Here is a 26,613-nt window from a genome sequence, read left to right on the forward strand (position 1 = left end):
CACCATCTGACTGAGGGGACTCTTCTCTATGTTCATCTCTTGGCTTTTGAGGGCTTTATAATGATAGGATTTGGGGTCACTCATTTTTAGGTGTTTCCAAAATGTTATGGCTCTTTTTTCAATGTTGATGATTAGAGGGTATTGGCCTAATTCTGCTCTGCATGCATCCTCTGGACCCGGAGGATTCTCTTACAAAACTCTGCATGCAGGATTTCAATTGGATGTTTTTCCCATTTCCAAAATCGGGTTTTGTGAGAGGACCCCAAACTTCACTGCCATATAGTGCAATAGGTTCAATCACTGATTGGAATATTTTGAGCCAGGTCCTAATTGGGATGTCAACATGTGTTGACCTTTTGATGGCGTAGAAAGCTCTCCTTGCCTTCTCTTTCAGTTCATTAATAGCCAAGTTGAAATTTCCAGTGGAACTGATCTTCAGCCCTAGGTATGTATAATTGTTTGATTGTTGGATTTTTGTTGTTCCTAAGGTGAAGTTGTACTTTTTTCCATGACTTGTGGACCTTTTTTGGAATATGACTACTTTAGTTTTTTCAGGGTTAATTGCCAGGGCCCAGGTCTGACAGAATGTCTCGAGCAGAGCCAGGTTCTGCTGTAGACCCTCTTCTGTTGGTGACAGCAGAACCAGGTCATCTGCGTAAAGGAGGAATCTGATTTCAGAGTCATGTAGAGTGAAGCCAGGAGCAGTAGATTGTTCTAATAACTTGGCCAATTCATTAACATAAATGTTGAAGAGGGTTGGAGAGATTGGTTGCCCTGGGTCACTCCACGCCCTTGAGTGAAGTATGTTGTTTGTTTGTTTCCAATTTTTGGGCGGTGAAACCGCCCCTATAAGTGAGATTTGGAAAAATGTACATTGTCCTGCGCTGTGATCTGGGCCCAGGAAATTTGTACAATTATCCTGCGCTGTGATTGGCCAATCACAGTCTATTCAGGACTGTGATTGGCCAGTGTCACATGACACATGTGCATAGCCCTATATAAGAAACCATAACTTGAAAAAAACCAAAAATTGGTTTTTTTCAAGTTATGGTTTCGTCCATCATAAAGAGTGTTTCAATAAATGTATTTATCTTTTGTACATGATTGGTTGACTCCATTCAGTATTGTGATTAGCTAGCAAGACACCGCCCACTTCACACAGGGTGTGATTTTTATTGCACATTTAGTGTTTGTATACATTTTGATATTGTTTAATCGCTGATTCTAATGCAAGCATGTTTTCATTTATTTTAGTTTGCTCTGGGTTCATTGTTATTGTCTCCGCCGAAGGTGGAGAATATGTTTTCGCTTTGTGTGAGCAAACATTGTTAGCCAAGCTAACATTGGGCAAGCTCCACGTGACACGTGTCAATTTGTTGACACCAATGCCTCTGATTGGCTAGAGGGACGCGTGACGAAATAAAATTCTATAAATAGGTGTGTCACTTCAAAAAGCTCCTACTTTTTGAAGTGAGGTAAAACAGGATCAATCAGACTTGATTGGAACAGTACCTTCAGTAAGTCCAAGTCACCCGTCTGTGCGTGTGTGTTTCCCTCTGAGAACACCTAACATTGGTCAAGCAAAGGCGCAGAAGGCCAAAGCTAAGAAAGCATACTCATCTACAATTGTAACGTAGAAGAGGACTAGAGTTGAAATGATCCCACAACAAAGCCGAACTCTTAATACGTGTCAATATGTTGACATCAATGTCTCTGATTGGCTAGAGGGACGCATGACGAAATACAATCCTATAATAAAAAGGTGTGTCACTTCAGAAAGCCGTTTACGTTTTTGTAGCGAGGTAAGACAGGATCAATCAGAAACCTCCAATATAGTTGTTGCTGGCGGAGACTTGTGCTCCGAGGAGCACATTTTCTAGTTTTACTATATAATTTGTTGAAATGGTCCTTCCATACCTCTCCATCTTGGATCGGTATCTCTTCATGGTGTTCTTTATGTAATGCTTTCCAATTGTCCCAGAAGTGGTTTGAATTTAGTGATTCTTCAATCGTTTCTAATTGTTTTTGAGTAAACTCTGCTCTCTTGATTCTGAGTGTGGTTTTGTATTCTTTCAATGCTTCCCAATAACCAGGACGCAAGTCTTGGTTGTTTGGTTGTCTGTGTTTCTCATTTGATAATTCTCCGAGTTTTTTCCTCATGTTTTTGCATTCCAAATCAAACCATTTTTCTGTTTGTATATTTTTAGATTTGGATCTAGATGTCTTCAAATTGGACATAGATGCCAGTTGGTCAAATATTTGATTTATATTTTGTACCGCCAGATTAATGCCGTGATTATTTTGAGGGTAAATTTGAACAAGGTAATTGTCTATGAGTGATTGAATTTTAGGATCTCTAATTGCTTTACCATACTCATCTGTGCTGTTTTGGACCCATCTGTATTGTTTGGTGATATTGTACAGCTTACTGGGTTTAGTTTTTGTGTTAGATGTTTCTGCCTTTTTTAGATACACAGTAATTTGGCTGTGATCTGACAGAGGTGTTAATGGCTTGACTGTGAAGGCCCTGAGAGAGAATGGGTCCAAATCTGTGATCACATAGTCAACAGTGCTGCAGCCAAGAGATGAACCGTAGGTGTACTGCCCCAGAGAGTCCCCTCTCATTCTACCATTAACAATGTACAGACCCAGACTTTGACAGAGATCTATGAGGCATTTTCCGTTTGTGTTGACCTGTGTATCAAAACTTGTTCTTGGGTAGTCAACTATATTTCTTGGGTAGTGGTGACCAAATATGTGCCTATTACCCATGTCTCTTGTAAAGTCAGGCATGTGGCCTGTTCTTGCATTTAGGTCTCCACAGATCAACACCTTCCCCTGGGCCTGGAAGTGGTTGATTTCATTGTGGAGACATGGGAAGATCTCCTCATTGAAGTATGGAGACTCAGAGGGAGGGATGTATAGGGCACATAGGTAGGTATCTTGGTTGGAGTCAGTGATCTCCTTCTTGATTTTAAGCCAAATATGAGAAGTTTCTTTTTTTTATTTGTGAAATGTAGGTGTCCAAATCCGATTTATACCAGATGATGATACCCCCTGAGTCTCTACCCTTGTTCTCTCTCTCTCTCACTTAAGCCCTATTTCAAATATAGTGAAAATAGCAAATCTACAAGCTCTTGCATTGCTCTTGCATTGCATCGCAAGCTTGTAGATCAGCCATTTCAACTATCACTGATATAAAATAATCTGGAAAATCTATTTTTGGCGAATATTCTGCTATTTTTGCAAATATTCTGCAGCTTTTGGCAAATACTCCATAAGGAATAGAGGTGACAGGGTTCAAAAAAAAATGCAGCTCACCCACTGTGTGTCTACATGCACATGCGCACGTGCGCACACACACACACACACACACACACACACACACACACACACACACACACACACACACACACACACACACACACACACACACACACACACACACACACACACACACACACACACACACACACACACACACACACACACAGTTTCAGTATCCGCTCTAAACCGGATGTTGATATCACAGTAAACATGGCTAAGCACAAAGTGAAACACACTTGCGGATTGCGTTGTTACAGTATGTCTTTTTAAAAACACAAACACACTTCAGACTGGCCCCTGCATATAAACAAGACTTACTTTTCAATATCAAAAAAACAAACTGAAACTCACCCACAGACGAAGAAAAAACAAATCTAATGCATTTTGCTAATGTGTGCCTTTTCATGACGGCCGACTTGATTGCCTTTTTCGTTGTATCAGGACACATACAGTATTAGCAGGTATAGTTCTTCAGGGTCAACGCACTATTGTAATGTACTATTATATATATAATTTAGGTACAGAAGGTACAGTAGGGGAAGTAGGAGAGAGGAGGTCATCATAACATGTGTGATGACCTCATGTGTTCCCGTTATGAGGTCATCATAACAGGAATACATGTTTTCCCCACTTGCGTGGCCCACATGCACGGCCCGAGTAGGCCGGCACCGAAATAGTTTATAAAATCCTGTCCTAAAATGTCTGTCTGTCTGTGGGAACATGAGTTTATGCTTGCTGTAAACTGCACAGTAAAAAAAAAAGGCTGTAAATGCCAGTTCAGCAGTGAATCAAATGGTTATGATCTGTCACTGCGCTTCAACACACACACACACACACACACACACACACACACACACACACACACACACACACACACACACACACACACACACACACACACACACACACACACACACACACACACACACACACACACACACACACACACAGCACTAAACACTGACGTCAGTGGTGGAACGTAACTAAGTACAATTACTGGGCAAGTCTGACTCCTTGTTTACAAACAGAAAGCTAGAGGACTAAGTTACACAGGTTCTTTTTTACATTTCCTGATAAGTAACGATTTTGGAGATACAAGTTTCCACTTACGCCACAATGTATTAAGCCGCAATGATGCATGTAAACATGTTCTACTTACAAATGACCTGTCTATCACACACACACACAACAAATTAGTTTTTGTGGCTGGTTGAAAGCACTCACACAGTCATGCATGCAAATGAAGTGGCAGGCATGAATGATTCCACACACACAGCACATGAATGGTTGTGAACAGGCGCTAGATTGAGGTGTTTGATGTCAGGGGTCAGTGAGTGTAAATGTCCAGGTTAGACAGTCTGTGTCTCACACGCACGCGCTCGCTCGCTCGCTCGCACGCGCACGCACACACACACACACACACACGTGCACGCGCGCGCGCGCACACGCACACGCACACGCACACGCGCACACACACACACACACACACACACACACAGAATGATAAGCAGGAACATGATGCTGAATGCTAATATAATGCTAATGGACACGGAGATGGAAAGAGAAAGATAGAGAGAGAGAGAGAGAAAGAGAGAGAGAGGGGGATGATCTAAATAGAATTGTTACATTTAATTCTTTATTTATTTGTGTCAAATGTTTGCAGGTTAATGCATTTAAATCATGGATTGAATTGAAATGGTCTAGCCGAAAAAAGCCCTCGAAGAAATTATTGATTGATGAATGAATTCCATGACTTCCATGACTTATTAACTGTGCTATGATATGTAGCCAACATTCACTCAATTATTAGTACGTTCGTTAGCGTTTTTATTACGTGGACAAAAATGTTGAGTCAAAAAATTCAAGGTGCTGTAAATAATAATGGAACTGAATAAATACATATTAAATAAACATGAGCTATATGTATTTTGTCTGTCCATCTTAATTCTAAGTTTACAGTGGTCATGAAGCACTATGAAGCTATAACCTGTTGGAGGTCAACGATTTGTTCATGGAAAAGACCTTCACAGTTTGTGTGTGTGTTATGCATATTCACACTCAGTATTTCCATAGTGTGTTTTTTTTAAATCTTTTTTTAATAGTTTTATACAAAGGGTGTAGGCTACTGTACATGCTCGCGTCGACACGTTGTGAGCAAATAGTGTAAATGAAAAAAAAATCTGGTCTGTTTTAAGGGTTTACATGGTTAAGCTCTGATCTACAGTATATACTTTGTATGGTGAATAGCAAAAAATAGCAGGCGTGCGTGCGTGCGTGCGTGTCTCACCTGGAAGCAGACAGGTTGCTGGATGTCAGGCAGAACAAACTGTGTGAGGAAGCGTTCATCCTGACTCCAGAACAGCCTGATGTCTGGGATGCTGAACAGAACCATGGCCAAGCGCTCCAGACCCAACCCGAACGCCCAGCCCAGCTTATTAGCTGCACCCGCTGGACACACAGGAAGAAAGAAAGAAAGAAAGAGATAGAGGGAGAGATAGATAGATAGATAGAAAGAAAATAGATGGATAGAAAGAAAGAAAGAAAGAGAGAGAGAGAGAGAGAGTGAGTTATAGATAGATAGAAATAAAATAGATGGATAGATAGAAAGAAAGAAAAAAATTAAGAGCTGTTTAATTCAAGTCAAATGAATGCATAAAAAAGTACATTATTTGTGGAAGTGGTTGTCATGGAAACACATTATATGAATACAATTTAAACAGAAATAAACAAACACATATATAGCTGCAAGCAGCAATACGGGGCCAAGCAATGCAATATGCAATCTATGCAATATGCAATATACAAAACGCAATATGCAATATGCGCAATAAGCCATAGAAACTGATGAACTTGAGAAAGGAGACAAATGAGCATTCTAAACAGCTGAGCAGAGTGCTGAGGCATTGTGGATATTGTAATGTATCTCTGTATTATGTTATTAGGTGGCAATATGTGGCAATATGTGGTTAGTTGGCTTCATATTCCATATGTTATTATGTGGCAATATGTGGTTAGTTAGCTTCATATTCCGACAGTGGATGTCGGGGTGCACGATAAATACCACCAAAGCTTGTGAAAATAGTAACAAGTTACTTTTGGAAAATAGTAACTGTAATATTTATTACTCAAAATGTGAAAGCAACACTGGTTACAACTCGTAACTTTGTTTTTTTTTGCGATTTTCAAATATATATATTTTTTTAAAGAAAATCAAATGTTTTATGATTCACCAGGAGCCTGGATGGCTTGGTTTTAGGCCTAAAATAAGCCGCTACTTCACCCTTGCAACGGCAAGCAACAGAAATACTGCGGGAAAAGTTGCACGGCATCGCGAAAGACCGTGCCAGAGATGACAGACAACCCCCTGCCAGACGAACCACCAGCAAAGAGGTGCAGGGCAACGGGAACAACTCATTATTGATGGGAATGTTTGAGGAAATACTCTAAATAAACATGGAGGGTGCTGAACACCAGAAAAACAGCAGAGTGGATTTGAACGTAAGCGTATATTTTTACAATTTTATCTTTTATGTACCCAACTTATAACTTGTGGTTTCATCAAAATTATAAAGATTTTTCCCTGAACATCGGAGCCACAATAAAAACTTTAGAATATGCTGCTTCACACACAACAAAAACTCTCTCTCTCTCACACAAACACACACGGACGCGCACACGCTCATTCATTCTCTTGAGAAATAAATTACTTTGCTTTGATGAGAGTGGTCTGTTTATCATTATGCATAAAATGTTAGCACTGTGTCTGCACACACACACACACACACACACACACACACCCCCACACACACACACACACACACACACACACACACACACACACACACACACACACACACACACACACACAGTTTAACAACCTGCGCTCAAAGAATGGTGTGCCCCAATCAGCAGTCACGGAATGTGATTTCTATGCTAATGAGTGTGAGGTCAAGGGGTCACACCACAGAAGAAGATACCCAGGAATAAATCTACAGCGTGATAAAAAGCAATCAACAACACTCCACTTCCTGCTGTCTGTCTCTCTGTCTGTCTGTCTGTTATTTAAACAGATGCTAGGTTCATGGTTAACCTGGTATCCTGTCTAATATCAAAATTGGCTTAAGGGAGGACCGGACGGCCGGCAGGCGGGCGGGCGGACCACGTCATCACGCTTATGTCACCATGACTCAGCCATAACCATATAACAAGCCTTATATGGTCTCTACTGCTGCTGCCTGAGACCAGCCTAGAACAATACACACTGATTGGCGATCGTTAAGAAGTGCAACTTGCAGATCTGCTGTCTATTCAACAATCAGAGGTGTAGCCTACTCTTTGCAGGCAGTGTGTGCTAATCACACAGGAATAACATGGATAGGTAAGAGGATCACCATTTGTACAGCTGAAAGTGAGGGTTTCCTTACCGATCAAGGGATATACAGGCAGTTTTTTTTCCAAATAAGAAGAGCATGATAAAGTAAAAACAATCTAATTAGTTCTACATTTGTCATTTTTTAATTTAATTGTTCTACTTTCAAATGGTTTATTGGAGCTTAAACAAAAATGCCATTGTTTATTTCACCTGTCATACCAAATGTCGTGTAGCCTGCAAGTGTAATATCAATAATTAAAGTAGATATTCTTCTTAATAATAAACACAATTTGTAAAGTGATATACTGTAGTCATTGCAGTGACTGAGAGAACAGGTTGGAAAACAAAGCCTGTGACAGCTGTGTAAGTGAACGTGCGCGAGCACACATGCACATCCGCAACTGGTCGTGGCCCTCATCAAGTCACCTATATTATTATTATAAACAGTTACCAATGCAGCTACGCCCAAATATGGAGTGTGTTGTCTAACCTCAATGTGTCATCATGGCATCATGCGCAAACAAAGCAGTTAGCTCCATATATGGGCACAAAAGGGGGCATGCCCATATACTGATGACATCAGGGATCTCCATATATGGGCATATCAGTCGGATCGGCGGTGGGACATAGATGAGAGGGCCGTGAAGTTGGATTGGAGGTAAGTCCCTGTGACAAACTAGTGTCATGTCCAGGGGGTGAACTTGTACTTCTGCCTCACACTACAGAAACAGGAGATAGGCTCCTGCCCTATGGGACACATGGCTCAGCAAGGCTTACGCACTTATTGTCTGTGAACCACTGTGTGTGTGTGTGTGTGTGTGTGTGTGTGTGTGTGTGTGTGTGTGTGTGTGTGTGTGTGTGTGTGTGTGTGTGTGTGTGTGCGCGTGTGTACTGAGCAAACTGCCAGCTCACCCAGCAGCAGGGTGGCACACACACACACACACACACACACACACACACACGCGTGTCTTACTCACTCTGTAGTGCTGCCAGGCCCCCTCCCCCAGCCAATCACAACAAGTCGTGAGAGTGGGTGTGTGTGTGTGGGTGAGGACAACATGTGTCACAAACAGAGAGTGTGTGTGTGTGTGTGTGTGTGTGTGTGTGTGTGTGTGTGTGTGTGTGTGTGTGTGTGTGCGCGTGAGCGAGTGTGTGGGGTTGATGTAGCCGTCTGTCGATGACATTATTTCTCATCATCCTTGATGAGAAATAATCTCTCTATTCCCCATCTCTCTCTCCCTCTCTCTCACCCTCGTTTGGATCTGCAATTTTTTGCAATTCAACAAAGTGCTTAGGGCTTAAAGGGATAGTTCACCCCCAAAATGACTTTCTTTCTATCGATTGGTCACCCCATGGAGACTTGAATTCATGGATATCGTTTTGTTTTTGACGCATTCCTAAGCTGATAATTTGATGGCCAGCGGATCGGTATAGGCAGCGGTTCCGGTAGGAGAAACAAAGAGTAAAAGTAATTGGGTGAACTATCCCTTTAAGTGGTTAAAAAAGTTCAACAAGATTATAAAGTAAAGTATAAAACATTTCAAAAAGGTTTGACCACGCATGACCTGCCTTGGATCAAAACACAACGCTATGAAGAGATTTACAACAATCCCACCTCGGGTGTGGAAATGCACACCCCCACCCACACACACCCACCCACCCACACACACACAGGCTTCAACTTTATTAAATATAAAACAGAATATCCCCTCTCTCTCTTTAATCCAGGCACCATTATGGTATTGCTGCCATCTCTCTTTCATCTCCATCACTCACTCTCTCTTTCTTCACAGTGAGGCTGGAGTTCACAAGACCTCATTAACACATCTCTGTCTCTGTCTGTGTCTCTCTCTCTGTTTGTCTATCTCCTTCTCTCTCTCTCTCTCTCTCTCTCTCTCTCTCTGTGGTTCTCTCTCCCCTTGCCGGTCTGTCTGTTTCCCCCTCTTTCTCCTAACTCTCTCAAATTAAATTAAATTCAATCTCGTCTCTCTCTTCCTCTCTCTCTCACAGACACTCTGTCTATCTCTCTCCTCCCTCTCTCTCTCTCTCTCCATCAACCATTTCCCCAGCTTTCATCTTCCTACATCATCTTTCCTTTTGCAGATGCCATCACTCCCTCGCTCCTCTTATCAGTTCCTCTCCTCCTCTCCTTCCTTCCACTCCTCTTCCTCTGTCCTCCACTCATCCATACCCCCCCCACCCCCCGCCCTCCGGTGGGGTTTCATTTCCTCCATCACTCCCTCTGTCTCTTTTCATTTGTCCTGCACTCGTTCATCTCCCTATCTCTCTCTCTCTCCCTCCCTCCCTCCATCCCTCCCTCGCTCGCACTCTCTCTCTCCTCTGCTCAGCGGAGCATCATTCCATCCATCTCTCCCTCCGCCTGCATTCCTCCATCACACCCTCTGCCCTCCCTTACCCTCCATTCTGTGTTCTGTCTATCACCGCACCTTAAAGGACCACACCACCCTCGATACAGGATACTATATACCAGTGGTTCTCAAACTTTTTCAAGTCAAGGACCCCCAAACTGATGTTTTGAAGATGTATGTGAAAAAAAAATGTATTAACACATCGGGTGCCAAACACGGTCTGAACCGTGTTTGCGCAGAGTAGCGGTCCGGTGCCGAACACGGTCCAGACCGTGAAATATGTCTTTTTGTTTTTTTCGTTTTTCTCCACACGGGCGGGGCTAGAGCAGCTCTGGGAGTACCCATTGTGATCTTGAGAAGGATAGGCCAGATAGATCACCGGAAAAACAAAAACATGGCTGCCATCCACTTCCTGTCTATTTCCTTCTTTAAAACACCTATATCTCCGAATCTGTTTCCGGTGGGGAAAACCGGTCATGCGCGATGCGCGATCCCCCCCCATTGTAACTCGCGAGTGAAATGTTATCGTTCCAGGCTGTAGCCAGGGTCATCGCGCAACATGAATGGATGTTTTTTTTTTACATGGATTTGCTCCTCGTGGAGTCTAGAGCTTTAAACAGCAAAGCGCAGTCAATGGGGAGAATGCTGGCACCCAACGTAAGTTGTTATGAAAAAATGCTGGCACCCAATGTGTTAAAAAAAAGAGATTTTTCAAAACATGTTCCAAAATAGTAGATGTACAAGCTACATCGCTACTAAGATATTGTATGTATAATATATCAATAATATAACGATGCATTGTGAACTTGTAGAAGAGCTATTTTTGCTATCTTTGAAGATTAAGGAAATTTGCTCTATGACGATGACCCTAGTTAGTTAGTTTTGTAAACACACAAAACTGTTTTAGTTAGCTATTGTTTTTTATTGGTTTGGTTTTGATCTCATTAGTTTTAGTTAACTATAAGAACCCTCGCGTTGTATATAAAAATCTAGCCTCTCACCAGAAATGCAGACTCCCCCAGAACTGTTTACTGTACATATTTTTCTTTATGATTACAACTTGTTTATATATATATATTTGTCTTTCACTAAATGTTTCGATGAATTGAGTACAAAGGACCCCGATGGAAACAAGCCATAGTGCTTTCTTGGGTTCAATCCTTTAAAGGGATTCTAGGGAGGGAGGGGGTGGAGTGGAGGGGCGGAGCCAAGTTTGGATCTGTTGAACAACATTTTTTTTCTTTTTTTGATCTCTGAAGTTGCCTAGAACCCCTTTAAGCATTGTATTTGTATTACACTGTACTTTCTGTGCTTCTTTTGCAAACTGTTAATAAAGTAATCAATTAAAACGTTCATGCACTAGCATATGCACGGTGTATCCGCGTGTGTGTTTGCGCGAGTGTGTTGTTTAGTCAAGTTGATCGCTTCAACATAACTAATCTCCGCCGCCATCATTCACATTTTGATGATTAATACGTGGACAGACTATTGTCATCTAGCGTGTCGTTACATTATGGTCTCTGTCGGGCGGAAACCTCATATGTCCAAACCCGTTACCTTTCAGGATACAACTTCAAAAGCATCAACAGTAGCAGATCTACAAGCTCAAAACGTGTCGCTTCGCGCCTCATTTCTAGCTTGCAGATCTGCTACTTTTGATGCTTTTGTGTGACGCTGTAGTATGATCAAGTAGTGTGTTAATTTACGAAAAAACTAAAAGTTAGAATATGGAGATAAGAGGTTTCTGGACGACAGCAGCGATATGGTCAATGTCGGCTGGAAATCTTGTATGTATATATAGATTCCAATAGATCCAAAATGGATTCCAATGGATCCAATGTAGTTATTATTTAGTCGCAAGCTCTTGTTAATTGGCTCAATATTTATAAAACACACACACACACACACACGCACTTAAAAAGGTAGGGTGTTACATGTCTCTATATTGTGATAGTCAATCATTGCTATAAGGTGTTTGTTCAGTAACTCCAGGTCTCCCTGTCTTTCCAGCTCTATGTTAAACAGAAAATGCATTTTCAAGACGGGATACCAATGTTATCCAATCAGGAGAGATAACTCACATAGTATACAAATTGGGTACTCTCTCCTGATTGGCTGAAATTTGACAACCCACCTGAAAAATATATTTTCTGTTTACTAAAGGCCTGGAGAGACAGGGAGACCCCTATTACTGAACACACACCATATAGCAATATAGAGATATTTAACACTTTTTTTAACAAACAGTAATACAGGGTGAAGTGTCTCCACCCCTATTACTGAATAAACACTATAGAAATTAATACTATCAGAATATTGAGCTTGAACCTTTTAACAAAAAACTTTTACTTCCGAAATGTTTCAAATAAAAGAAAATAGTGATCTACAAGCTCACACATGACACAGGCATACGACGGGGTAGGGGTTTAATTTAATTATGTTGAAATATGGAGATACAAGGTTTCTTCCTGATAGCAACAATGTGTGACACCACACACTATTAACATGTGTATTCATCTACGGAATATTATCCTCCACACATGATGGAAAAATATGATTTATGACTGATTGTGTGTGTGTGTGTGTGTGTGCGTGTGTGTGTGTGAATAATTAATAATGTGTGTGTGTATCTGCGTTTGTGTGAATAATTAATAGTGTGTGTGTGTGTGTGTGTGTGTGTGTGTGTGTGTGTGTGTGTGTGTGTGTGTGTGTGTGTGTGTGTGTGTGTGTGTGTGTGTGTGTGTGTGTGTGTGTGTGTGTGTGTGTGTGCGCGCGTGTGTGAAATCAGATTTCAACACTTATCCAAAGAAGGATATAAATCAATATTTGAAGTCAATTCCAGTATGTAGACCATTTAGAGTAGACTTTAGATTTAGTGCAGTACACAGTGTCAATCCTTAAAGCAATAGGACACTTTGGTAGGGGTCAGGGTTGTGTAGTTACCTTGTTATGACGTAACTAGTGCAATTGGTGACATAGAAATTAATTATCCAAACATAGTCTCATTGACTTCCATTGTACGGTCAAACAGCTCTCAAAGTCACTCTTTAAGTCCCCCTTTTAGCACACAAACAGACACAAACAAAGCTGACAATTATATAACAGCATTTGATTCTTTATTCATTTCTGTAATACAAATATCAACTTCCTGTTGATTTGAAGATCCGGATCCGCGGTCCACACATCCAGTCCAGGTCTTCTTCCTACTACAAATGGCTAAATCAACATGAAGTTGACATTTCTATTAAAACATATATATTTATATTGTTAAACTGGGTTTTGTGATGTTATGTATTGTCAGAAACAGCTTTGTTTGCATTTTGGTTATGCGCTTGTGACTTTGAGAGCTCTTTGACTGTACAATGGAAGTCAATGAGAAGCACAACAAGAATGCCAATGGACTGCCTCCCCCGTGTCAGCCGGGGCGCCTGATGGAGGCATTGAAGGAGGCATGAGGCATGAGGCATTGAAGGAGGCATGAGCTCGGCTCTAGGCTCTCCCTAGGCTGGCAGAGGGAGTGTAGCGCCCAGGATTACTTAGATAATTGGCAATGGGTGAAAAAATGGGTTACAAAAATCGTGGGATAAAAAATTTAAATAAAATAAAAAAAGAATGCCAATTGCCAAGATCACTGGACGAGTTACACCATGACAGGGAAACTACTCAAACCCAAACCCTATCAGTGTCATTGTGCTTCAACCTAGAGAACCGTGTCTAACCTTAACTGTGGTATGAGTGTAAACGGTGCTTATTTCACACTTCATGTCTAATGTTGAAGTCTATTGCAGACTGACAAACAACACATGTTGACAGGTTCAGCTGTGACACTAGGTGTGTCTGCATGCGCGCGTGTATTTGTGCACACATGTGTGTGAGTGTTGTGTGATCTCTGTGTGTGTGAGTGATCTGTGTGTGTGTGTGTGTGTGTGTGTGTGTGTGTGTGTGTGTGTGTGTGTGTGTGTGTGTGTGTGTGTGTGTGTGTGTGTGTGTGTGTGTGTGTGTGTGTGTGTGTGTGTGTGTGTGTGTGTGTGTGTGAGCGCGTGCGTGCGTGCCAGTAGAAATGTCATCTATTGATGGCCTTATGTGTTCACAATGTGACATTTGAAAATAATACACCCAGGTTGACGGAGGTGTGGAGAGATGGAGGAGGGATGAGGAGAACCAGACAAGATAATCAATAGTTTAATAACATAATCAATCCCTATTCAGAATAAGTGAAAATAGCACATCTACAATACAAGCTCAACAAATAGCATTGTGAGCTACTATTTTAAAAAATTCAATAGAGCAATGCATTGCTTTAAAAAAATGCAATCTACTTTGTAATTTGTACTTTTGAACACTTAAGTATTCAAAAGTACATGCTTTTAAAAATACTTAAGTATTTTCTTAACTCACTGAGTGCCAGAATTATTTCTGGCTATGTTGTCCCAGTGCCAGAGATTCTTTCAAAGTAAAAAAAAAAGTGCTTAGGAAGCGAGATACAGCCTTTTTCAGTTATAAGTTAAACAAGGAGTGGATGGAGCTGCAAATCTTCAGATAATGATATCAAGATAAAGATCTTTTATCTTGATATAAAAACACGTGAAACACGTGATTGGCACGTTGCACCATAGCGGTAAAACACGTGAAACACATGAATAGCACTCAATGAGTTAAAAGCAACTTTAACTTAAGTAGCAATTTGACAGAGCAATTTTCACTTGCAGTTGAGTAATATTTGAACAGGAGTATATATACTTTGACTGAAGTACTGGGGTTGAGCACTTTGTCCACTATACTGGTTAGCATTAGCATGGCCGTTCCATGGGTTTTCATGCCTGTTGGACATGACAGGGACAAACGGCTGGTGTGATGTCAGTCCCTGAAGGGCCTGTGTCCTGTTGTCCCCTCCGTTGTCCCCTGTCGTCTCTCTGTTGGTTAGTGGTTGGCAGGGCCATTTGTCACCATTAGGCCTGTTTAACGGACTATTGGCAAGTCCCAATACTGTCCAAACACATGATTTATAGACGGACACGCCGGCTGACAGCTTTCTAGTAACACGGGCCGTACGACTGGGACAGGCCCTGGGGATATACTGTATATTTATATAGAAATACTAAATGGGCCAAACAGAAGAATGGACTGCATGGGACATGTACTGGAAGATGTGGTCGCTTTTCGGGCGAAAAAATAAATAAAAATGATCCTGGAATCTTACTTTCCAGGATATGAAAAACAAATGTACCTTGTGTTCCAATGTAATTCTTATTCATAAAAAATCTCTTGATATTACTTTTTTATTGATTGAATAAATATATATAAAATATATATACAAATACAAATTTAATAAAATTAACCCTGTTGCCCCCATTTTGGGGACAACAGATTTTCAAAAAGTGTTGCCAAGAACATTATCTTTGTTGTCGGGCAGAAACCTTGTATATCCATATTTCAACTACTTTGTCATACGGGAGTGTCGAGCAAAAGTACCAAAAATATATCTACCCGAGCCAGCCTGTACAGTATGTGTGCGTACTACAACTCATAGCACAGCAGTTGTCCAATTGTCTTCAAACTTGCCACAAAAATCGCTCGTGGCTCTGGCATGACAACCATTAAATGGTTGAAAAGCATATGCGTCTCCACTTCTATTCTAAAACGGCTAGTCCCATTCCTTGACTCTGATTGGCTGGAGGGTCTTGGCTGGATTGGCTGGAGGGTCGGAGGCAGTCTGCTGACGCGTCGTGCCTCACTACACCTCTCAGCCATTATAAAATCAATAATTAATAAGCAATACTTTGAGTTTACAAATATATATATAGTTGAGTAAATTCTTCCTGGGAGTAAAAAGGCAACAGAGTAGGTTTAAAAATGAAAGCAGAGTGATTTTTTACATTTTGGAAGTGCATGCACGAACGCACACAAGCAGTTAAATAATAATAAACTACCTTTTGATGCTTCTATATAAACAAGTGTTGACCTGTGTAGTCTGTTAAGGTAAAAGGTTTGCATACACATTTTTCTAATAAAGGCTTCTGGGGAAGTACCCCACACACACACACACACACACACACACACACACACACACACACACACACACACACACACACACACAATAATAAACTATTGTTTGATGCTTCTATATAAACAAGTGTTGACCTGTGTAGTCTGTTAAGGTTTTCACATACATTTTTCTAATAAGGTTTCTGGGGAAGTACAGGATATACCATAACAGTTGGTGTAGCATTTCCACAGTGGAGGCACCGCGCTGGTCAATCATTTATTCATTGCATCACTACAAATACAAAAGTTATCGGGTCTATTTTAACATTCTAGGCAGTGCCACTCAGGAAGTGTTAGTGAATCCACCATCAGCCACTGAGAACTCAGGATCCTGTTTAAAACTCTTCACAGAGTGTAGCCATTGGTTGTTCAGCAGGCATACAGTAGGCTCACTTAGATATTGTTTATACCATTCTTTCAGTCAACAACAATAGGGTTACACATGTTTGCCATTTTCGCCCACATTTAGCCCTGTAGGCGGTGTGCATGCACAAACAGGTTTTAACCCTTTAAGACGTGGAACGCATCTGTGTCACTTTTTCACTTGAGCTAAAAAGCATTATTTTACACTTTGGCTATTCAAAAATAGCAGATATACAAGTTCATAGCGTGGCACCGAGTGCCGCGCTATGAGCTTGTAGATCTTCTATTTTTGAAAAATCATGAAAATATGTGCAAATCGAAAAATTTTAACTCTATTCTTTGCTTCTGGGGGTCCCTGGAACAAAACATTTTGAGATGGTGGTCCGCGGCCAAATACATATCATTTTGGGGGTCCTTGACATGAAAAAGTTTGAGCACCACTGATATAGAAACATACGTTTTTTCAGAATACTGTTGGGATTTAGAAGACATTTGTAGAATCGGCTTCAGGTCTTAATGGGTTAATTTAGCCACCGAGGCCATATAGTACTCACACGCCTTCTACTGTGCACGCCGCAAAAAAAACCACCACTCAGCCACGGTAGTAGCTGCGCAGTCAACACACTAGCTCTCTTCTTACTGTTACTAGGGTTACTTGCGAGACGTTGTGTGTGTGTGCGCGAGCCTGTATGGAGGTTTTTATTGGACTTTGTGAGGCTACCATAGTCCCATTCCCAGTGATGGAAGAAGCAATACCCTATTGTAGAAATCTCTTGCAGTAAAAGGATCATTCATAGGTTGGCGAAGAGTGCCCTCTAGCGTAATCACTGAAAACATGTTTTTTTTTGTTAAACAACGTATATATACAGTACGTCTTTGGCAGGCAAGTGTTGGATTTGAAAGGACGTATACATCATTGGCAGACAATGTGTTCAAAACAAAAAAAGAAATGTGGGGAGTGGAACTTTAATACTCGCTTAATCCTAAAGCTCACAATGTGTTTTGAGCTTGTAAATGGGCTATTTCTGGGACACGACAGAACGACAACAAAGTATAAACAAAGTACAAATCAGGCATCACATTCAGAACATAATACTCCTGAGTAGAAGCGCTCAACACTGCTCCTGCAGTCAACACAATGCTAACAATAGCAGCACTTATGGGCTTGTGTTGTTGACATTCAATACGGAGCCAGTGTGCTGATACACACTTAATACCAACAAGAGAACAATCTGAAGTTTAATGCAAACTTTTACTGCGCACGCGCAAGTGTGTGTGTGCGTGAGCGTTTATTGACTGTGTGTGCTGTGAATTAGTAATGGAGGCACACTGTGAATTATGCGGTGTGATTAGTATCCAGGCAACCACCGCTTTACCCTCTGCTGCTTATAGATCAATATGGAGAGCGAGAAAGAGAGAGAGAGAGAGAGAGAGAGAGAGAGAGAGAGAGAGAGAGAGAGAGAGAGACATTTCTCTCTGTCATCTAATGTGGTTTATTTAGAATCAAGCACATAACTTTCAGAGTTGCTGTTAGCAGTGGTGGAAAGTTACTCTCAGTGGTAAAGTGCCTGCGCACCACCGCAGAGGTTGTGGGTTAGAATCCACCATGGTGCGTGCGGCTTTGACGAGCATCTATAACGAACACAATTGTCCCGTGTTGTCTCTTAAAGGTCCAGGGAAACTACCTTTTCCTTTTTTACCAATCGGAAGGTTCCATCCCTTCAGGCTATGGCACGGTGTAACTCACTCACATGGTGCACATAGGCCTGTCACAATTATTACATAATCTTCTAGTCGCAATTATTTGAGGTTATCACAATTATTTTTGCATAATCGTCATAATCGTTTCCATGTTGAAAAATGTTCATACATTTTCAAATATAAAAAAAAGAAGAAATAGCAGATCTACAAGTTTACAACGCGTCACTTTGTATAAAATTATTGCGAACGCGGAAGGAGGCGCGGCGAAGCCGCGCCTCCGACCAAGTGGAGCTTACTATGTAACCGTGCTCGGCTTGTGAGTGTGTCTGTGTGTCTGTGTTCATGCTCTCATTGGCTCGCGCCCCCATGTGACTCACATGCGTGCACTGCCTGTAAGCAGCCGGCAGAGTGCGCCAGAGTGCAGGAATTTAGACAATGCTCTCATTACAATGCACAACAGCCTGCAAAACACAAACACACACACACACACACACACACACACACACACACACACACACACACACACACACACACACACACACACACACACACACACACACAGTCAATGTTCTCTCCCCATCACGGTGAAATAACACGGATTACAAGTCCGTAAATACACAATATTTTCGAGCTGCGTTTGCTTCCAGCGTTCGCGCGTCTTACTTATTAATAATTTCTTTGTACATTTAAATTATTTGTCATATCTGCCCTGTGCAATTTTTTATTACGAAGCTTAAAAGGCAAACAGAAATTGTAATTGTATTCATATGCTCCAATGCTCAATGCCAAACACACAATTAAATCGTTAATCGCAATTATTTGAGTGACAATTAATCGTCAACTTAAATTTGTAATCGTGAGAGCTCTAGGTGCACAGTGTTATTGTTTGTACATAGGACCCCAATGGAAACATGACCGCAAGGACTGTTTTGGTGTTATCATTTTAGGCCAAGTGTTTGACTGTACTGACTTTGCATTTTTATCTAATAAAATATTCAATTAATCAATCCAAGCCTGCAGGCTAACGCTGCGCAAGGGAGAGAGAGAGACGGCCACTGTGTAGAACTGTTTGTTACCAAGTTGCTTATTTCTAACCTAAAATGTTTTCAGAGACATATTTGAGTGTGCTGATTGAGTTTAAAATGAGTAATGCACCGTCTGGACGTCATCTTGAATGAGATTCAAAACGGAGTAGCTCTGTAATTAAAATCAGATGCGTTTGGTGGAACATGCAGCTATGGGAATCACACAGGTGAACGGAATCAAGATTCATTTATATTCATGAAAGTATCTATGTCATCACGAGGCACGTTTTTGTTGACACGAAGCAATTAAGATTGGCTTTTCAGGGACTTTAGATAAAGAAATGCACTTTTTTTTTTTTCAATAACGTTTTGGCATCTATTGTTAGGTATGCCTAGCCTGACACTCAGCCTGAATTTTCATTTCGTTTCACTCTATTATTCAGTCTGAAAGCCCTCTCAATGCAGCCGATTTCTGAGATGGGGGCGTGGCCAAAGTTTTTTTTTCAAAGACTCTTTGGCGATTGGTTCATACTGGATTATCCCGATCCCGATTTGTTGTACAGATTTTCAACCGAGAAACACCCGCTTTCGACAGCGTCACCAGACCCTGAATGCGAGGCAAACGATTCAGGGGGTGGAGCCAGGCTAAGGTATGCCCCATATGATGACCACGGATTTGCTCTAAATTTTTGCAAAACATTTTTCATTTTACCAGGCCTTTAATAGTGCTGTGTGTGTGTGTGTGTGTGTGTGTGTGTGTGTGTGTGTGTGTGTGTGTGTGTGTGTGTGTGTGTGTGTGTGTGTGTGTGTGTGTGTGTGTGTGTGTGTGTGTGTGTGTGTGTGCGCGCGCGTCCGTGCTTATGTGCGCGGGTTGTCTTATCATGTCAATGGGTGCGTGTGTGTGTGTGGAGACAGATAATGACAGGGAACAGGTGAGGTGAGGTTAAATGAGGATAAACTCATTAAGCTTCATCCTTCACTACCTGACACTAATCCTCCCATTTTTCACCATGTTTACACTGTGTGTGTGTGTGTGTGTGTGTGTGTGTGTGTGTGTGTGTGTGTGTGTGTGTGTGTGTGTGTGTGTGTGTGTGTGTGTGTGTGTGTGTGTGTGTGTTTCTATTGCTATACTTGTGAGCGCCAAAGGTCCCCACAAGTATAGTATAATTTGAGGAATAGACATTGTGAGGACCATTTTCCTGGTCCTCCACAAGATACATTGTTGTTTTGTGAAGAAAAAAAAAAGATTAGGCTTGCAGCGTCACAAATCTCCTCTTCTGGGGGTCTCTGGCACAAAATATTTTCAGATGGGGGTCCGCGGCCAAATACATATCATTTTGGGGGTCCTTGGCACGAAAAAGTTTGAGAACTACTGATTTAGAAGGCATTTGTAGAATTGGCCTCAGGTCTTAATGGGTTAATGTAGCATCAAAATCAGTTCAACCACTGTATACATCGGCTATTTGAAGATCTACAAGCTCACAACGTGTCACGATGCATGCAGTGAGTTTGTATAGTAGATCTGCTACTTTATAAAAACAAGCTTGAAAACATGTGAAACCTTTGGTGTGTATGTATATATATATATATATATATATATATATATATATATATATATATATATATATATATATATATGTATGTTTTCAATTTTAACAACACAAATCTTGTACATCTGGCACAAAATATTTTCAGATGGGGTCCTCGGCCAAATACATATTTTGGGGGTCCTTGACATGAAAAAAAGTTTTAAAACCACTGATTCAGAGGTTAGGTTTAGGGGTTGGAGTTGGGAGTTGTATCTGATTTATATCTAATTGCACTCAGGTGTCCTGCACCCAAACAAAGCACATGTACAAACTCTATTTAAATGCTATTTTTGGTTTTAGGGTTAGGGACAAAAATGCCCCAGAACTGGCATTCATAACAATGGCTTCCTATAAAATGTTGATGTCCTCACAAGTATAATAGTAAAAACGTGTGTGTGTGTGTGTGTGTGTGTGTGTTTGTGTTTGTGTTTGTGTGTGTGTGTGTGTGTGTGTGTGTGTGTGTGTGTGTGTGTGTGTGCGCGTGTGCATGTGGTCGATATAACACATCTGGGTTGTTTTCTTCCCCTTGAATACTTGTTTTTTTCCTCAAACTCAACCAATGGATGAATTAAAAATCAATATAATTTAGCTAGCTAAGATGTTTGTTCCAACATAATTTGATGATTCATTGAATTAAAAATCATTATCGTTTAGCTAGCTGAAGGTGTGTGTTCCAAAATGATTTGCCGAGTCATTGCTGAGGCTCTTCCAGATTTTGCAAGAGAGACCAGTTCTACAAAAACAAGCCCAAAAGAAGCGACTATAGGTCGCATGAACAGGGGGGTCCCCAACAAAATGACTTAATATAGCATCTAAATATGTTTTACAACTTGAACCCTAAACATTGACTACTTGAAAAAAACGTATATGAAATATTTGGAACATTTTTTAAATGTAACTACAGAAAAGTTGTATGGGGGCCCCTGGCCCAAAATATTTTCAGATGGGGGTCCGTGGACAAATATTTATTTTTATTTTGGGGTCCTTGACATCAACAAGTTTGAGAACCACTAGTTTAAAAAACATTAGGCAGGAAGCCCAAATAAGCAACTACCAATATTTAGAAGCGACTTTACAGAAAAAGTAAAAGAAGCTCAAAGTCACTTATAAAAAGCAGACTTGGCAACACTGCTGATAAACAGTCAACAACATAAAGTATTGTTTGTGTTTACCCTCTGCAAGCCAACAGTGGCCATTATCCACTGCTGGTCATCCTGTTCACTGTTCCCACATTGTGTCCGTCTCCCCCTGTTATTAACCCTCTCTCCTCTGCCCGCCCCCCCCTCCCCTTCTTTAGTATACTATTTTTGCTATCTATTGCTTGTAGTGCTGTTGCTGATATGTAATGTATTGTCTGTCATGATGAGGAATTGAGTACGATAGAAACAAGCCATTTGTTTTGCAATAAGTGCAAATCATGGACGCAGCATCCGTGAAACTTAGCCCCCCCCCCCCCGATATTGTCCAAAACTCCCGCAAATTGGAACACCTCAAATCTCTAGTTACTGTATGTGATGCATCTGTTAGCATTGGTTACGATTGGCTGGCGGCTGCACCGTATCACTGACACAGCCCTGGATATGGCGACCGGGCCTGGCGGGGATCTGCGCTCAGAGCTGACGAGCACACTTTTCTAGTTGGTTCCTCCACTGTTTCTCCTGGTTTGGACTGACCTAAAACTGAGGTGTACCGTTACACAGCTCAATTGATCCCAGAGAGGTGACAATAGTTTCATGTGTCTAACGAGCTCATTAACATAAGACTAATTACACTGGGAGAGGGAGAGAGAGAGTGTGTGTCAAAGGGAAATTGACTCTAATCGTGCAACTTTTTACCTTCACTTTAAAACCCCACTCAATGCATCTCTACACACACACACACACACACACACACACACACACACACACACACACACACACACACACCCCCCCCCCCCCCCAGTGATAATTGATGATGCAGATAGCGGGCTAGTGGACTGTATCTCATCACTAATGAGATGAGACAAACAGAGGAACCCAGTGATCCTCATCAGGGACCAACAGTCTCCATTACAACAATAACACATAATGCTACACTGTGTTCTAACATCTGACCCAGGATCAGTCTCCATTACAACAATAACACATAATGCTACACTGTGTAGACCAACATCTAACCCAGGATCAGTCTCCATTACAATAACAACACATAATGCTACACTGTGTTCTAACATCTGACCCAGGACATCAGTGGCTCAGAGCCTCTGCCTGATGGCTAGTGGTTAAGATATTGACTTTCCGGGCGAGAAGTTCGGGTTCGGACCCCGGGCGTTACATTGATGCTGTGACCCGGATTGGGTTTCCTGGTCGGGGGAGGTCAGAAGGGGGGTGAGTGTATCAGTAGCGGCCTAAAGGGGGAATTTCCCTTTAGGCTAGTGGTTAAGATGTTCGCTTACCGGGGTTCGATTCCCGGTCGTTAGACACTATACTTTATTTTCTTAGTATTTTCAGTGCTTCTGTTGTACTGACTGCAAGACGGAAGCATTTGAATGAACTGAGTGAACCAACAGTCTGTCTCCAGAGGCCAACTGTACGTTCATTATTTGAAGCCCTGAAACGCAGTGGATTCAGGTATTTAACAGAAGACAGCAAAATGTGTTAATTACGGAACGTTCAGTACAGAGTTGGAATGAGGCGTGGGTGTTTGCTGAAATGTGTTCCCTACGCCCAATTAGTACATCAACTATCAGCAATTTTTTAAAATAAAAATAAGTATATAAATATATATATATGTGTGTGTGTGTGTGTGTATATATATATATATATATACACACACATATATATATATATATATACACACATATATATATATATATATATATAAACAAACAAACACCTAAAATGGCTGTAAACACGTTTTGGTGATATTTAGGCATTTTCCAGTGGACCCACCTAAGCTTTTGTAGTGACTGTCTCCCTCTCAGCTCTCCTACTGTCCGTCTCTCCTACACAGTCTCCCCTCTCAGCTTTCCTACTGTCTGTCTATCCTACACTGTCTCCCTCTCCGCTCTCCTACCGTCTGTGTCTCACACACTGTCTCCCTCTCAGCTCTCATACTGTCTGTCTCTCCTACGCTGTCTCCCTCTCCGCTCTCCTACCGTCTGTCTCTCCTACACTGTCTCCCTCTCCACTCTCCTACCGTCTGTCTCTCCTACACTGTCTCCCCATCTCCGCTCTCCTACCGTCTGTCTCTCCTAAACTGCCTCCCTCTCCGCTCTCCTACTGTCTGTCTCTCCTACACTGTCTCCCTCCCAGCTTTCCTGCTGGTTATCTCAATAATGAAGCCAGGGCCGGCCGCTGCTATAAGCAATATGAGCGGTCGCTTAGGGCCACAACCACTGGGGAAAAAAAGAAAAAAAGAAAAAAAAGTATTTTTTTGTTTTAATTTTATTTTTACTTTCATATTGTAATTATGTCATGTATCTCCTATCCAACAACTAGCGTTATTATTTTAGTATGCAATAAAAAATGACATAATGATTTTATAATGGGGGGTGTTTGGGGGGGGGCACCAAAAAAAATCTTGCTTAGGGCCACGAAAATCCTAGGGCCGGCCCTGAATGAAGCAGACAATGTATATAAATGGTAGCAGACTTTCCATCGTCAGATGAAAGTAAAACATCTAAACAGCGTGTTTGTGTGTAGTGTGTGTAGTCACACTGTGGTGGTCTGTGGGGAAATAAAAAGGTAAGCGCAGCTGTACTGTATCAGAGGGAAGCTGCTATGCTTACAGGCAGTTAGAGGGTGTAAATGTATATACATATATTCTAAAGACTGGCCCTGGCACTGGGGAATGTTCCAGAGGGGTGGGGTGTGAAAGCAAATAGATGAATGGACTATACCAGTGATGTCCCAGGTTGAGGGGGGAGAGAGAGAGAGAGAGAGAGAGAGAGAGAGAGAGAGAGAGAGAGAGAGAGAGAGAGAGAGAGAGAGAGAGAGAGAGAGAGAGAGAGAGAGAGAAAAGTTTAAAGTCTAAAGATAACCGTCTATGACCGTCTTTTATGCCCATATTTGGCATAAAAGTAATACCTAGGGTATATCGCTGATGACCCAAGGAAGTGCCGTTTCGAGTGTGACTTCGATCAAATGTGCTATGTCCATTTCCGACTGGACATAGCACTTGTATGTCCACGGCAGTCTGTCTGTCTTTCACTCTTGCCCAAATAAGGAGTTCCACCCTGATGTCATCAGTACGACATCGCACTGCCCGTCTCTGTCTCCCTCTCTACCTGTCTCACAACTCTCTCTACCTGCCTCACAATTATATCTGTCTTACAACTTTCTCTCTATCTGTCCTTTATTGCTTTCTATTTCCCAGTCAGACTCTACCTCTCTCTCTCTCTCCATCTTTGTGTCCGCCCTCTCTGCCCTCAGGGTAAACTTTGGTGCAATTAGTGAACCTGTAATTAGTTTCGAGCTCGTTATTAAGCTTGTTAACATGGATTAATTAAAGTTTAAGGGGTCGGAAAAAGTGCCACACTTTTTAGAAATTTGAATCCAACCCTCCATCAGGATCTGTGTTATTAGCTCGTTAGCTGTTATTAGCTCGTTAGTGGACAAGGTCATCAACGATGATCAGTCACAACACTAGCTAAACACAAACCGCAACCACTAACTACATACTGTAAATCACACATATTCATTATGAAAAAAAACATAATTTCTACAAACAACTCCTCTGGTCTTTATGGGAAATTGAAATAGGAATTCAGAAGATATTTTTTTCTGAATAATGACCGATGAGCTAAATAACAGACCACTGTGTAATCAAAGGCTCAGAGCACCTGCAGCGCTGCTTGATGCAGTGCCGTATCCAGCATGGCAGCCATGTAAACAAACACACAATGTCATTTAAAGCTAAACACATGCTCTCAAGAATGTTTTTGAAAACCAACAATGTATTCTATATTTGATCAACACTTCCTGTTGTTTTCTGAGGCGACACGTTGCACTGGACGCACCGTGACCTGGCATAAATTATCGGACTATACTTTCATTACCGTAAGCAATAAAATCCTTTGTTTTACTTTTGGGTCAATTTATGAATGTATTTATTAAGTAGCCGTGTAATAAGCGGGATAATTGACGGTGAGCCGGTCATTGTTGAGAAATAAACCCCTTCAGGATGATTAGACCCCTCCGGCTTGCGTCAGGATCATCCTGTCTGGGTACAGATGTACTAGATACTAGATGTACTGTGAACATTTATGAAACACAGATCTTGTATGGGGGTCCCTGGCACAACATATTTTCAGATGGGGGCCTGTGGCCCAATTACAGATGAATTTGAGAACCACCGCTATACCATACAGGTTGGTTGAAATAATGTTTTATTCATTACAAGTAAGTTGCAGATCGCTGCTTTAATCCATTCAATCCGGGAACGCATACTGTGTCATTTTAGATTTGTTTTAGCTTTAACCATTATTTTATACTTTGGGCTATTCAAAAATAGCAGATCTATAAGCTCATAGCACGGCACCGAGTGCCACGCTACAAGCTTTTAGATTTGCTATTTGTTTGGAAACATCTTGAAAATGTGTGCAAATCTTTGAATATATGTTTTTTTAAAGAAAAGAAAAAGAAAAATATATTTTTTAACTCAAATTTTTGCTTCTGGGGATTCTACAAATGTCTTCTAATTCCTAATTATATATATGTTTAAACTTATGTTGCTATAATATCAGTGGTTCTCAAACCTTTTTCATGTCAAGGACCACCCAAAGGATATGTATCTGTCCACGGACTCCCCCATCTCGAATTATTTGGTTCAAGGGACCCCAA

At 41.3% G+C, this 26,613-nt stretch overlaps 1 protein-coding gene across 1 annotated transcript in view; it reads right to left on the reverse strand.

Annotated features, from left to right (window-relative positions):
- fars2 (phenylalanyl-tRNA synthetase 2, mitochondrial) overlaps positions 1-26,613 on the reverse strand; it is a 130,805-nt gene that overhangs the window by 22,544 nt on the left and 81,648 nt on the right. The window contains exon 10 of the mRNA XM_080418527.1: positions 5,615-5,775. Coding sequence (XP_080274653.1) covers positions 5,615-5,775 — 161 coding nt within the window. The remainder of the gene's footprint in view (positions 1-5,614; positions 5,776-26,613) is intronic.

The sequence above is a fragment of the Gymnoscopelus braueri genome, assembly GCF_963280865.1.
Source record: "Gymnoscopelus braueri genome assembly, chromosome: 21".
In the NCBI taxonomy this organism is placed as follows: domain Eukaryota; kingdom Metazoa; phylum Chordata; class Actinopteri; order Myctophiformes; family Myctophidae; genus Gymnoscopelus; species Gymnoscopelus braueri.